Below are 13,705 nucleotides of genomic sequence, written 5' to 3'. Positions count from 1 at the left end.
AATAAAATGTGTTGAATGTGTGATCCCAGACTGATATGAGTTTCAAGGGTTTGTGTGTCACCAGATTCTATTGTTAGGAGATGACATAAAGCTATGAATGTGTCATCAGTGCCAAAATGATTGTTTTTGAAACATATGCTACTGAGAAACTTGTAATTCAATATCTGACAGACATACAATATGTTCATGTTTATCCCTCTCACGTATTTCTATATGTCTTTCTCCCACAGAGCAGAGTGTTGTCCAGGAGAAGAGCGCGGGGAAAAGAGGACACAGTGTCTCTGAAATCCTCCGGAAAGACCCTGACAACATCCGTGCCCACCAGCCGTAAACAACGCAGAGAGAGCCCCCTGTCCCCGACGAGCCTCCCGATCTTTCCCCTGTGCCCCCGTGTCGTCTATCCGCTGCACCCCCACTCAGAGTCCCTCCGCGGCCCCAGCTTTGCACCGATGCCGTACTGCGGCCCACCCGTTCAAAAGGGGCCCGTCCCCTCCCCTTTACACTTTGCTCTGAAGCACATGCAAGCCCCCATGACGGCCAAACCTTACCCAGAGTCCTCTCTGTCTGGCCGTGTTCATCCTGGTCTGAGAAATGGTCCCTACCTACTGCCTCACAATACACTAGGCCTCAGCAACATTCTACCTCACTCCTTCCCATTCTATACTGATGGACTAAAACCCCACCTTGCTCTTTCACCTCACTTACTACCCTTTGATGCCTATGCACACTCTCTCCACCCCTCATCTAATGGACACAAAGACTCAAAACCCACAGCGGGCAATAATAAACAAGACCCCATTCTTTCACCAAACAATAGGCAGAAAGACAATCAGGACCTCGTGTCTGCAAAAGGCAATCTACCTCAGGGTTCCCAATTTGACGTCACCTAGTGACCTCAGAGATCTCAAACACTCTGTGACCGGCACGCTACATGAAGACCTCCCTCAAGCCACCACCTCCAGTGCCTCGTCCACGGCCAACTCGCTCTGGGGGGCACTGCCCTCTCCCGTACCCAGGGGAGGTTCACCGCCGGTGGGCATGGCCGCCTCTGCAGACTGCCTGCCTTCCAAACCTACCTCCGCTTTGCAGAGGACAAGCCAGAGCAGCGCTGAAGATGTGATGGACCTCAGGAAGACCAAGAGAGGGGGCAGGACCATTGGCTACAAGACCCTGTCCTACCCTCTCACTAGACAGAATGGAAAGATCCGATACGAGTGCAACGTCTGTGGCAAGATCTTTGGCCAGCTGTCCAACCTGAAGGTTAGTTCATTATCGTGTCATCACTAACATCTGTGATAAGTCAGTAATCAGGCCTCCAGTGAAAGGGTTTCGTCGAACAGTGGATCTCAACCTTTTCTAGATCAGAGCCCACTTGAAAAGTGTTTGCGTTTCCTATTTATCGGTTTAACACGGCAGCCGCTGCCGTGTTAAGTGGTCAGATGGGTGGGCCGCATGCATTTTCAGAGCATGTTTATTAAATGATCAATGAATCGATTGTGTTCCGTAGCATACGTACTTCCTATTTATCGGTAAAACAATGAAAACTAATTTCAGAGAAAAATACCATAATCTGATTTTTTCACATTCATTCTTTTAATATCAATATTATTAAAATCTGAGATTTTTGCCAATTATTTGGGGCCCACTTGCAGTATCCTCACGGCCCACCAGTGGGCCCCGGCGCACAGGTTGAGAATCGCTGTGGTAGAATAAATGCACTAATCTCTGACGTGCTGTTGTCAGGTCCATCTGCGGGTACACAGTGGAGAGCGTCCATTTCGGTGTAAGACCTGCAACAAGGACTTCACCCAGCTGGCCCACCTACAGAAACACTACTTGGTTCACACAGGGGAAAAACCACATGAATGCAAGGTACAGCTAAAGTTGTCCATGATGAACACACTCCTCTTACAGTTTGTATTTGATGCTAGTGCTAGTGATGCTATGTTGTATTTGAAAGAAAAATGAAAATAGATAATAATCATAAAGTGATGCTATGATGATTTTCAACATTATCTCTTTATATTTTGTTGCTGTCAGGCAGAAAACGTAATATTTTTCTTCCCCTTGAAATGAATGCACAATTTTATACTTGGTTATACTTTTATGGTACGACGCAAAAGTAGCAAAAATATCAGATCTATAAGATCGCAATGCGTTGCAATGTATTTGAGCTTGTAGATAGTTTTTGAAAAGCTCTAAAATTGACAATCGGTGAGTCTGGAAATCCTGAAAGTAGTAGCCATCTCAAACCCATTCTCCTTTTCTCCGATTCAATGCAGGTGTGCCACAAGCGCTTTAGCAGCACCAGCAACCTGAAGACGCACCAGCGTCTCCACTCAGGCGAGAGGCCCTACCAGTGCAAGCTGTGTCCGGCACGCTTCACGCAGTTCGTTCACCTCAAGCTCCACAAGCGCCTTCACAGCGGAGAGCGCCACCACCAATGTCCACACTGCGGCCACGTCTACCTCCACCACTGCAGCCTCCGCGTGCACCTCCAAGGCTTCTGCCCCCTCTCGCCCTCTGCCTCCCGCCACGGACCCTCCCCCGAGGAGCTTCGCCACATCAACGCAGAGATCGAGAGGTTCGACGTGAGTGAGGCGGCCGAGCGCCTCGAGGCCATGGCTGCAGAAGCCGAGCTGGACAAGGGGAAATGTGTTAGTTTTCTACAGGGGAGCATGACCCAGGCCTCTGACCATCAGGGTGACACCATGAGGGAGTGTGTATTATCCTCAGATCTGAACATCTACAGAATGGCAAAGGACTCCTCCGTTCTTCGGTTGCAACGTGGTAGCACTGGATCTCTGCACCCGGCCGGTGTCAAGCTGGAGTCAGGATACATATCGGAGCCCTAAGACATTCCTGCTAATCCATGCAGGATAATCCTTAGATGCCAGCTCATGCAGCTGTATATGCTGCTGCCCTATTTGAAGTAGAGCCTTATCTCAGCCAGGGATGGACTAAACTAAATCATAACTGGACCATATTATGTGAAGACGAGGGGACTTTAACAAAGGGATTAATGACTTCATAATGCTGATGACACCAATATATTTGTTAATTTATTACACTGTTATTAATGTAAAAGAATCAGAATAATCTAAAGATTTGCTCAACAGGGTTTAAAAAAGGTTTTCTCCTATATGTTTTGTAAATCTATGTGTTTTTTGTTTACACTGAGCAACAGCTAAAGATGTGATTATGCATAAAAGATCAACCTTCTCTTCTGTGGTTTGCACTGTGTGACAGTGAGTCTCTCGTCATCTGTGTGCATGTGTTTTTGAGTCACGGTAGAAATGATAATGACTCACGTGTAATTCAAGTTGGAGTTTGAAGTGACATTGCAGAAAGTGTGTATGTGTGTGTGTGCTGTGCATGCATGCAGCATGCACGCAAGTGTGTGTGTGTGTGTGTGTGTGTGTGTGTGTGTGTGTGTGTGTGTGTGTGTGTGTGTGTGTGTGTGTGTGTGTGTGTGTGTGTGTGTGTGTGTGTGCGCGCGCGCGCGCGAGTGTGTGTGTGTGTGTGTGTGTGTGTGTGTGTGTGTGTGTGTGTGTGTGTGTGTGTGTTTGTACGCGTGCACGTGTGGCTGTGCGTGTGTGTGTGTGCATGTGTGTGTATGCACATTGGTCTCTGTGGGCACATTATGTTATGAGTTTAGAAATAAACATGCACCTGCAAGTTGTAACTGCTCACTATGGATAAAAACGGACATAAATCACAAAACGGCCATGGCACTGTAATAACAACCTGCTGCTATCTATCTTTCTTCCAATGTGAATAGCTCAGTGTCCATATGCATACAGGTCCATTTGGTTCCATTTGTACGCTCTCAGACCCGTAAAGGTTCATTTGGAACTCTGTCAAGGCACCATGAGGGTCCCTGGACCACCCTTTGAGAACCACTGGCTGGATCACAGTAGATGACCAGAATTTATCCTGTGATGTGACCAGTGTAAAATAATAATTTAACTACTTAAGCTCCATTTTAAATTCTGTAGTACTATGGTGTTGCGTGGCAAAAATATCAGAATCAATCACAGGTTTACAGGTGTAAAAAAAAAAGTGTGTGAAATTAGTTTTTGTGCAAGCTCTATCATTTTGTTATTTCCATAAAGAGAAAGAAAAAGAAGAGGGGGGACATGGGGGGAGCAAGGGTGAAAAAAAGAAAGAAAAATCTAAGAAAATATATTCTACATACATACAGTAGCATATCCATCCGTTACAGTATGGCGGTACAGACATGGTGTGTGAACATAGCATCTACAGATCTTTTTTTTTGGGTTGCTATTTTTGAAATTTCTGGGCTACAATGACATACCCAAAACATAAACGCCAGGTTGAAAGTGGTTAACAAAGCATTCAGCTGTATGCTCATAAATAATCAGCTCACTGTTATACAATGTAACATTATCATTCTATAGCTACATAATTAATCTCTTTAGGCTTGACAGATCACTTAGTGTTATAGGGACTGCAATACTTGGCCTACATCCAATGAATGCTATACGACCACTGGTCCCAAACCACTTCACACATTTTCAACCCATCTTCATATAATTGGTTCTCACTAATGTTCATTATAGGACAATGTGAGAATGCCCGAATTGCGGTTGGAGTTAGTACAGAGGCTTTGATAGCCTCTGTCCACACAGGTGACATGGTGATGTCCAGCTCTCATCCTACCACCAACTGGGTGTGTTTGTGGCTGGCAGCCTTTTATACTCAGGTGGAGGCAATTAGTTTGGACTCAACCATCTGACTCAAGGGGTAGATTACCGGATAATACACACACATAAATACAGATAACATGAACTCTCATAACATCTATTAAAACTCCATGAACTACACCAATAATGATTCTTTATCCACATCATACTACAACATACAATTTAGCAATTGCAAATACACATCACATCATAACCCCCCTCTGATATCCTGATATGGTCCAGCCCAATCATGCCGGCAACAAACAGGTACTGTTGAGCATTCAATCACCCTCAACAATAAAACCTCACACTACAAACATATTGCACTCTCTCCATATTGCACTGAAAGGTGAACTGTGCAAAATACTAAAAGTGCAAATGTGCTGTGCAAATAATCAATACATGAGGGTTATCTCAAACATAAGTAACAGACGACCTCTCTCTGTTACAGACAATTATAGCACCATTTATGTCTATTCAGTCTGTCTCAGAGGAGGGCTGTGGACATTTGCCTATACCAGTGACGGTAGGCAGGTTTGGTCATTTCAAACTAGATTTCAATGTATTTTTTATTTTTTAATAATGCAAGAACAATGGCTTCTATTTCAGCATACTAACTTTCCAGAAAGAGAAAGGCTGTAGTTTCTATTAGATTAGAATCCCCACTGATGATGTCATTGGTAGGCAGGTTTCCAAACTGTCCATAGTCCACCAATGAGACAAGGAGTAGACGGAAATTGTGCCATCTTATTAGGAGCATTATTGATAATGCTCATAATAAAATTGGTCCAGTGCTCCTTTAAGGCTGATTATTATTATTGTTTAGCCCCCTTCCCCCTCTCCCTCTGCAGGAGGCCTTGTCTTTTGCCAGGCCACAGTTGTAAATAAGAATTGTTCTCAACTTGTTTTGCCTGCATGGTTAAATAAAGGTCATCTATTAGCCTATAAATAGGCTCACTCTGAAATTCAGAAACCGCAATGGATACTTATATTAATATAAACAAATTAACACGTGCTACGCCATGAAAGCAGTGCCAGACTATCAGTCCAATCCAATGTGAGCTTACATAAGGCTGTCCAAGGTGGAGGCAAGGTGAGCTTTGAGCACAGCGCACCTCCACATGGATGGATGGAGCCACTCAGAGAGTTATACTATGTCTAGAGGGCGGACTGCCCCGCCCCCACCTATTCATTTCAATGAGAACTGCTCACCAGCGCATGAAGCACCCGGAAGTACCTCTACTTACTGGATTGGAGCCAATGGAGCAACCGCACTAGCGTTTCAGAAAATAGAAGCATGCGCAGTAGCGTTTTAAATGCGGCAGTCCTGCAATCTCAAATTTGAACACCAGGCAACAGCAGCTTCACTGTTCTACCGCGGATCTCGGGGCTTGGAGTCACTGCTCCTTTAAACATGCCCACGGTGACGTCAGTTATTTTGGACGGGAGGCAGGCAGGCAGGCAGGCGAGCGGGAGGAGGAGGAGGAGGCGGAGGAGGAGGTAGTAACGGAACCACCGATGGAGAAGGATGCCCGCTAGAACCATGTCATTGTCACCGGGTTGTTGTTGTCGCGCCTACGTATCCGTATCATGATCACGGGCGGAGCGGTCGCCCGTGGGTCGGCCAACCCGGCCCGGCGGACGGGGTGCTGGACAGCGTGGTGCCAGGCGGTCCTCTACTGTGCGTCCGCACTGGTTATTGTGGCCGAACGGAGCGCGCGTAAGTGGGCATAAAAATTCCACTAGGGCTGCTAGTGGGGTAACCCCAAAAATGCATTTATTTTATTTTTTATTTTATTTCACACTACAACCCCACGCATAAAGTCACGTGAAATAAAATAAAATAAAATATATATATTTTCATTATAAACAGTTGATTGCGGTGATTGATCTGCTTTGCTTTGAATTGATCGGACCCGTTCGTCAGTCTCAATCAGTGGAGATGCGTTGGCTTTTTTGTACAGCCATGATGCTTCGTGACCGTTCCGACGTCTGTTCCAACAGCCATGGTTATTATGTCCCTAACATAGGGTACTACTATTGGGAAATGTTAGACACTCCCCCTCATGCAAAAAAAGGGGGAAAAGAAAAATAATAAAAAAGAAGGGAAAAACATGTAGTGTTCATGCTTTGTACCTGTACCGTTATCGCTTCAGTCCGTGTGCTCCTCGCAGTCTTGTTCAAGTTGTTTTTTTGTTTTCAAACAAGTTGCAAAACAAGCTGTCACTCACAGCACAGTGTGTTAGCAAACGACCTGCCAGCCAGTTGCCATTTGTGAAGAGCATCTGGCATGGTCAGGTGGTCGTGTTGTCTGGCCCACACTATGCCTATGCGTTTGTTGCGTGGCCATAACTTCTGGTATGTCCCATTATGTTCCTATAGTGCACATTCATTTCGGACCCATTCGACCCAGTGTCTATACTGGAAACAATGCAGCTAACATTGCATTCAGGTGTACTGTCTGTTATGTGCAATATGCCCTGAGTAAGCTAATCGATGACATGACAAGGTCATGACACAGGATGTGATCTCACTGAATACGCACCAAGAAAAGTGACTTTGTCCTCAGCACGTATACTTTTCCCAACCAGATATAAATAGCTCGCCTGAAGGGCTCCATCGGTGGAGTCAGTGACAGAAAAAGAAGTCTAATCAATACCAAGGAGAGAAATGTATCCCTCTGGAACCTTGTCGTGCCAGATTTAGGAGCAGTGATGTATGTGTGTTAGTAGTGGCCTAACTCCTATAGGCCAATCATTTTAAATAGCTATATTTACAGTCAATTATGTGGAGCTATAGGGGGATTTTGCAGTCTGTTCCTCACATTGGCGGATGGGAGCCTGTGTCCGTGGGGCTCAAGGACATCCCTTCTCACCAGTGAGATGCTGTTCGTCCTCTTTTAGGCCTCTGTGCTCTGACGCATAAAGTCTCGTGTGAATCAATGATGTTTGCACAGTTTTCGGGCTTATGTTTCACCATCTTCATTCCTGCACAAAATGCAGACAGTTTGTAATCCATCCTGTCATTTCTTTCCCGAGAATAAACAGTCCTCTCTCGATACAGGAATAATGCACCCTATTTGTGTGTGTGTGTGTGCGTGCGTGTGTGTGTGTGTGTGTGTGTGTGTGTGTGTGTGTGTGTGTGTGTGTGTGTGTGTGTGTGTGTGTGTGTGTGTGTGTGTGTGTGTGTGTGTGTGTTCCTGTGTGTTAGTGTTCTACTGTATAGGGTATTACCTCTGGAATGAAGAGACGCAGTGGGCAGGTCTTACTCTCGGGTTCTTTCTGCCAGGGACTCTGGTTCAGGCGCTGAGTTTTAAGTGGTACCATGACGATGGCGATGACCGGCGATGCTACCTGTCGGTCATACACATATTGCATCTGGGCATCTTTAAACGGTGAGATCCTCTGGTGCTGTGCAGAGCTGTAAGACACAGTCAAAATGTGTTAACCACTTGAGCCCTATTTTCAAAAATGTTCTCTGACATCACAATTTTGAAAGAGTTTCACCTATTATGCCATGCCCAAAATAGGGAAGTCAGGGTTAAAATGGTTAATTTGCAGTTCCATTTGATTCCATTTGTACACGCTCAGAGTTATAAATGGACAGATGAACACTCCATTAACAGCATACATACCATTATCATGTGACGTTCAGTGTTTACTGTGCACATTGTTTCTTATTTGTGTTGTATGGAAACTGAAGCCTAACTTGGCCACTTTGCTCATCATGTTTTGAAGTCAGAAATGCATGTAATTGTCTTAGACTATAACATGTGTTATTGCCCGCTTGGTTCAATCTCATTCCTAAATTGAAACACCTATGTTTCCATATGGGTTCAAGGTCTCAAGGTTCTTGTTTTTAGTTGGCAACATTGCCGGCAGTAAAATTATTATACTCTTGAAGATATAAGATGTCAAAGTTTACAGTTTGTTTTGGCTAAAGGTGGTCAGATTTCACATGGCACTTTTCATTATAGTTTTCCTCAGCCTTTGCTTGAACAGTGCACCATATCACCACAATAGTATACAGTGTGACATTACTTTATTATCAGCTTTCATAGAACTGTGTCTTGCGACACAGGTAGCCTTGCATGCAATACATAATACACACATTTGACAAAACAAATGTGTGTATTATCATACAATTTACCTTATTTGTATTTGTTGTTATTGTATTCTATTCAGCAAAGTATGCTATCTGGACTACTGTTGGCAAATGATGACTATTTAGATATTTTCTCCTCACTGTTGAGTGCTCTCTAAGCAGATGTGTTTTCTAAGTGCTCTGGTGTTTGTCTCCCTCCTCTGGCAGGTTATGGGACTGCACACGGACAGCGTTGTATACGCCAGGCTCGATGGGCGAGCTCGGCGTTAAGGTCATGCAGCAGGCAGATGTTGCTGCACTGTGGTTGCTGGAGGCCTTGATCATGACTCTGCCACAGAGCCTGCTGCAGGCATATGTGGTGGTGTCCACTGACGTGGGCATTCCGTCACCAGGTACGGGAACCTTTGCATTCCTTTTTATTATGTCATTGCTGTCAGGCAGAAACCTTGTATCTCCATATTTCATCTTTTTATGTTTTGAATGCCCTTTTTTTATCCTAAGGATCGATGACTATGACTTAGTCATATGACATGCAAAAGTTGCAAAAATAGCTTAACGTGTTGTGATGTGACACGTTATTTTTGCTATTTTAGAAAAACATTTTTTTCCAAAATATTTTTGGAAACTTTGTGATCCATTGGAACACAAAGTTTATATTTTCTTAAAAGTAACAGTTTTGTTCATAAATGGTTCCACCTGACAGTGACGATTTGCTGTTTAGTGTTGTTGGTGGTGATAGAAGAATGTAAGCTTGTTCAACTTTTGCACTTGTTTTAGGTGGCTCTGGAGTGTTTGTGTGACAAAAGATAACTTCAAATTAAACGGCAGAACTGGAATAACTGACAACAATTCCCTCTTGTGGCTGTCTCAATCTGTCTCTTCTCCCTCCTCTCTTGGTCTTCACTTCAGTGGCCTATTGCTGTGCTCTGTGCCTGCTGTCCATTTCCTGGGCCCTGGTGCTGTATAGCAGAGCTTGCTGCCTGATCAGGCCAGGTCACCTGGCCTTGCCCCCAGCAGCCCTGCTGTGCCTGCTGGTGTGGAGGGCGGGCATGCTTGCTGCCAGAGTCACCAGCCTTATGGTCTTTGCCAGGGTCTTCGACTGGTGGGTCGTAGGTGTGGCAGGTGAGATGCAGCCCAAATCACTCAAGGATAAATTCACTGGAATCTGTATCGACTGGCAAGGGACTTGCCAGTCGATAAGGCTTTGATTCTAAGCTATTGCCTCACATATACATGTTACTCTTTCATTATTCTGATTCTGATCAGGAAAACAAGAGCCTGCATGTTTCGTATTAATTCTTCCTATTTATAATGTCCATTCGGACAAAGAATTGATGTAAGCATCAGAGAACACTGAATGATAAAGTGTTCTCTCTATAATGCCAGTGGTTCTGTGATTCTCCCATGAGGGTTGTGGTACAGAGGCTCTGTTGCACTTGTTTCCCCGCAGGCCGCTCCTCTCACTCACTTTAAGTCTATTTTTACGTTGACTTCCAGCTTTCCACTGGCTCACGGCCTCCTTTTGGCTGGTATCCCAGCAACCAGACATCTGCATTGGCCCCTGGTGCTGGCGTGCCTTCAACGGCGTCATGGGACTCGTGCACATCTTCGTCTTCCTCAACGTCAAAGATGGACCCTCGCGCTTCCGCATGGCCAGCTTTTACGCGGTAAGAACGACCTTTCACGCAAAGATGGGTTTCGATTCCGGTATGCGTGATTCATTTCACACTTTTTTTGGTTTTGTTTACATTGGTGATTTTTTCTCATGTAGTGCACATATAGTATTACCTTCTCACTGACCTCCACTCACACAGTGTGATACGTTGCATCGTCATCATCACCTCTTCGTCCTTTGCTCACACTGACAGGCAGTGCTTGTCTACAGATGAGTGATGCTCTGACCTTCTCCCCTCAGTTCATGCTGATAGAGAATGCCACGCTTCTGCTGGCTGCATCCGACTTCCTGCTCAGCGAGGCATCATGGGAGAGCTTGACCCTGCCCGCAACTGTGCTGTGCAGCTTTCTTATCAGTGAGTCACGATGTGTCTGTCTATCTTCCCCCGCACTCCTTATAATGCGTTCAGCTCGGAGAGCCTGTGTTATTCCCTGGGGATTATAAATCATGAGGATGCCGCGGCTTAGTCTTAAACTGTGTGCGTCGTGTGTGGTTTGCTCTGTGGTTGATTACTGTTTGCAACATATTTACACATTCATTAGCCATAATCAGAAATGAGACATTAGACAGAGGAATGGAATTAGAATAAGACCAGGGTGGAATAGTAGTTTCTTTGAACGGAACAGATGACGTGTGCATTTTAGTCTTTCCATTTTAGTTTTTACAAACCATATGTACAGTTTGTGTGAACAAACTAAATCAGATATTTGACACTATTTCATATCCAAATTCTGGAACACAAGTGAATGCCATGCTAAGCATACTATATGTAATTTATAAATCTGTGTAATCATCTGATGGGAGAGGACAAACAATTTGGGAATCGTAAAATCAATGACTTCCTCCTCTGTACTTTCCAGGTGTTGCCTCTCTAGTTCTGTACTACCGATTTCTGCACCCCAAGTCGACAGAGATCTCCCAAGGTTCATTCTTCCCAGGGTCTTCCCAGGGTCTGAACAACAACAACAACATGGGCAGTAGCTGTATAGAACGGGAGTCATCCTATTCTCTGGGAGACAAGAGGCTGCCGGCCCATTCCACACACAACCACGGTGCCGTCTCCCTGTCCGGTGTGGCTGGTTTCCTGGTGGAGCACCCTGGCAGCTGCGGAGCTGGGCCCAACAGCTCTTGCATCTGCTACCACCACCACTGGCTCCTGATCCGGCTTGCGCTGAAGACCGGAGACCTGAGGAAGATCAACCTGGTGTACGGGGCTGGAGGGGCAGCGGCCATGCTGGATATGGATGAGTACAACCCAGAGTTTAAGAGCCTCGATGGCTACAATACCACTATGGGGGGCGAGCCTTTGTCCCTCTCCGAGTCACAGGGGAAGGGCGTGGCGCCCCTTTCAGACTGCAAGGATGAGTTCCAGAGTGTGAGCGAGCCCACAGACACCGATCAACCCGAAGAGGAGGACGAAGAGGATGAGGATGAGGAGGATGAGGAGGATGAGGAGGGTGAGGGGGAGGAGGAGGAGGAGGAAGAGGAGGAAGAGGAAGACGAGGACAGTATGGAGATGCAAAGCCCAATGGAGTCGCCGGGCTCAGATTTCAAACGCAGCTCGCCAGAGGGCAAGTCTGTGTTCGGATCCAGCCCGGAGCCCTACCAGTCAAGTTCCACCCTGTACTTCACCGCTGGCACTGACCCTCAGTCACCCAGCCTTGACAGCAACCACCGTTTGGAGAGGGATGGGGGGGGGGCCCTCAACTCCATCCGCAGCGATCCGGTCCTCCACAGGGATGTCAGGGCTGTCCGAGGGATAATGGGGGCACGCTTCACATCAACTCCAAAGTTGGACTCTGGGGTGGTGGGCTCCCCCCCCACTGTCCCTCATCTCACCGGTCCTAGGAGGCAACTCATAATGTCCCAAAGAGATGATGATGAAAACTTCTAACTTTCCTATGAGGGTGAACCCCCGGTCACACATCTGCCACAGATGTGTCGTAGTCAACGCATCTCAAACACAAGCCGATCCGTCAGACGCATCCAGACCATTTCCCATGTTATCTTGCGGGGCTGTATGCAGTGATGACAGGGGTGCCGGTTTTCCAGTGTGTAGTTTCGTTTGACTTGTGTTGGAGCGTTGGCTCACTGGAAGAAAACTACAAGCTGCCAAGAGCGGTCAACGCATGGCGCTCGTGTCCTATTGGTTGGTGCCCGGTCAGGGTTCATCAATGTTGAACATGACACTTCACACGCACCAGACTTTCACGCGCTTCAGTGCCATCAACACACACGCTCGTCCCCTTTTGTCCCATGTAATGGAAGTGAACGGGGAAGTTGATGCTTCTGGCCAGATGTGTGACCGGGGCTTAAAGGGGAATGACTGACAGCAACAAAGGAATACATCAGCTTTTGTGGTATCTACTAGGCTTTTCGATCAGTTTAATGTCAGACATGAAGATTGGAAGCCATGTCACCTCTGTGTGTCTGGGATTTCGGGCCCTATCTTGTGACACCTTACCCCTTTTCCCTAAACTTATTAGCCATATTTTACTATTTTGAAAAATATGTCAAAATAGTTCAACTAGGCGATCTACATCGACACTGTGAGCTTGTAAATTGGCTATTTGAACTATTTTAAAATGTTTCTCAAAATAGTAAAAAATGGCTAAATAGTTTAGGCATAAGGGGTAAGGGGGTGTGCAAGATAGGGCCCTTAGTGTGCACAGGTGCATATTGTATGCCAATGCTTTTGAGATCATATTAATCTAGCTTGTACTGCCCACTAAACATACACAGTGTTCTTACACACTGCATCATAGTGAACTTAATACTCGATCGAAACAGAGATGAAATTGCTACCAATTTTTCCATAATGCTAAGTTGTTCAAAGAGCTTACATACCGGAAAGCCATTCGTGAAGAGTTCAGACGTGCTCATCCCCTCAGGTTTTGGAAGTGTTTACTCTATGTATAATTATAACCGCTGTTGATAATTATTATTAGCCACAAGAACGTATAACTAATAACCAATGGACACTATGATGACATGTGCAAGTGTTTCATGGTCTCTGAGAACATTGTTCTTGTGAATAACGTCACTGATTGCCAACAGCTGTGAGCACAGAAAAAATACTTCTAGAGCCAAAGGGCCCTTGCATGTGAGGGCACTACATCACTGTTTCTCAACGTCTGGCCCGGGGCCCACCAAGGGTCCCTTATGGGTCTGTAACTCTGAAAGTGTACAAATGGAAATATTTGTAATCTTTGGGACCCCA

The 13,705-nt window shown here is 45.7% G+C and overlaps 1 protein-coding gene and 1 pseudogene across 2 annotated transcripts in view; both read left to right on the top strand.

Moving 5' to 3' along the window:
* Window positions 1–3,415, top strand: part of LOC311062894 (PR domain zinc finger protein 1-like) — an 11,588-nt pseudogene extending 8,173 nt beyond the window's left edge. Inside the window, exons 5-8 of the transcript XR_014602924.1 lie at window positions 231–294; window positions 326–1,260; window positions 1,744–1,872; window positions 2,283–3,415. The product of XR_014602924.1 is annotated as a PR domain zinc finger protein 1-like (transcript). The remainder of the gene's footprint in view (window positions 1–230; window positions 295–325; window positions 1,261–1,743; window positions 1,873–2,282) is intronic.
* Window positions 3,416–6,267: 2,852 nt separating this feature from the next.
* xkr5a (XK related 5a) lies at window positions 6,268–12,773 on the top strand. The gene is made up of 7 exons (XM_084082556.1): window positions 6,268–6,426; window positions 7,917–8,100; window positions 9,018–9,202; window positions 9,720–9,932; window positions 10,308–10,477; window positions 10,726–10,840; window positions 11,346–12,773. The coding sequence occupies exons 1-7, from the start codon at window positions 6,297–6,299 to the stop codon at window positions 12,377–12,379; spliced, it is 2,031 nt and encodes a 676-aa protein (XP_083938682.1). The 5' UTR covers window positions 6,268–6,296; the 3' UTR covers window positions 12,380–12,773.
* Window positions 12,774–13,705: the final 932 nt, after the last annotated feature.

This window comes from Gymnoscopelus microlampas, assembly GCF_963454915.1.
Source record: "Gymnoscopelus microlampas genome assembly, chromosome: 16".
Classification (NCBI taxonomy): Eukaryota; Metazoa; Chordata; class Actinopteri; order Myctophiformes; family Myctophidae; genus Gymnoscopelus; species Gymnoscopelus microlampas.
The sequence above is the reverse complement of the archived record's forward strand: the minus strand, read 5'-3'. Positions and strand labels throughout refer to the sequence as shown.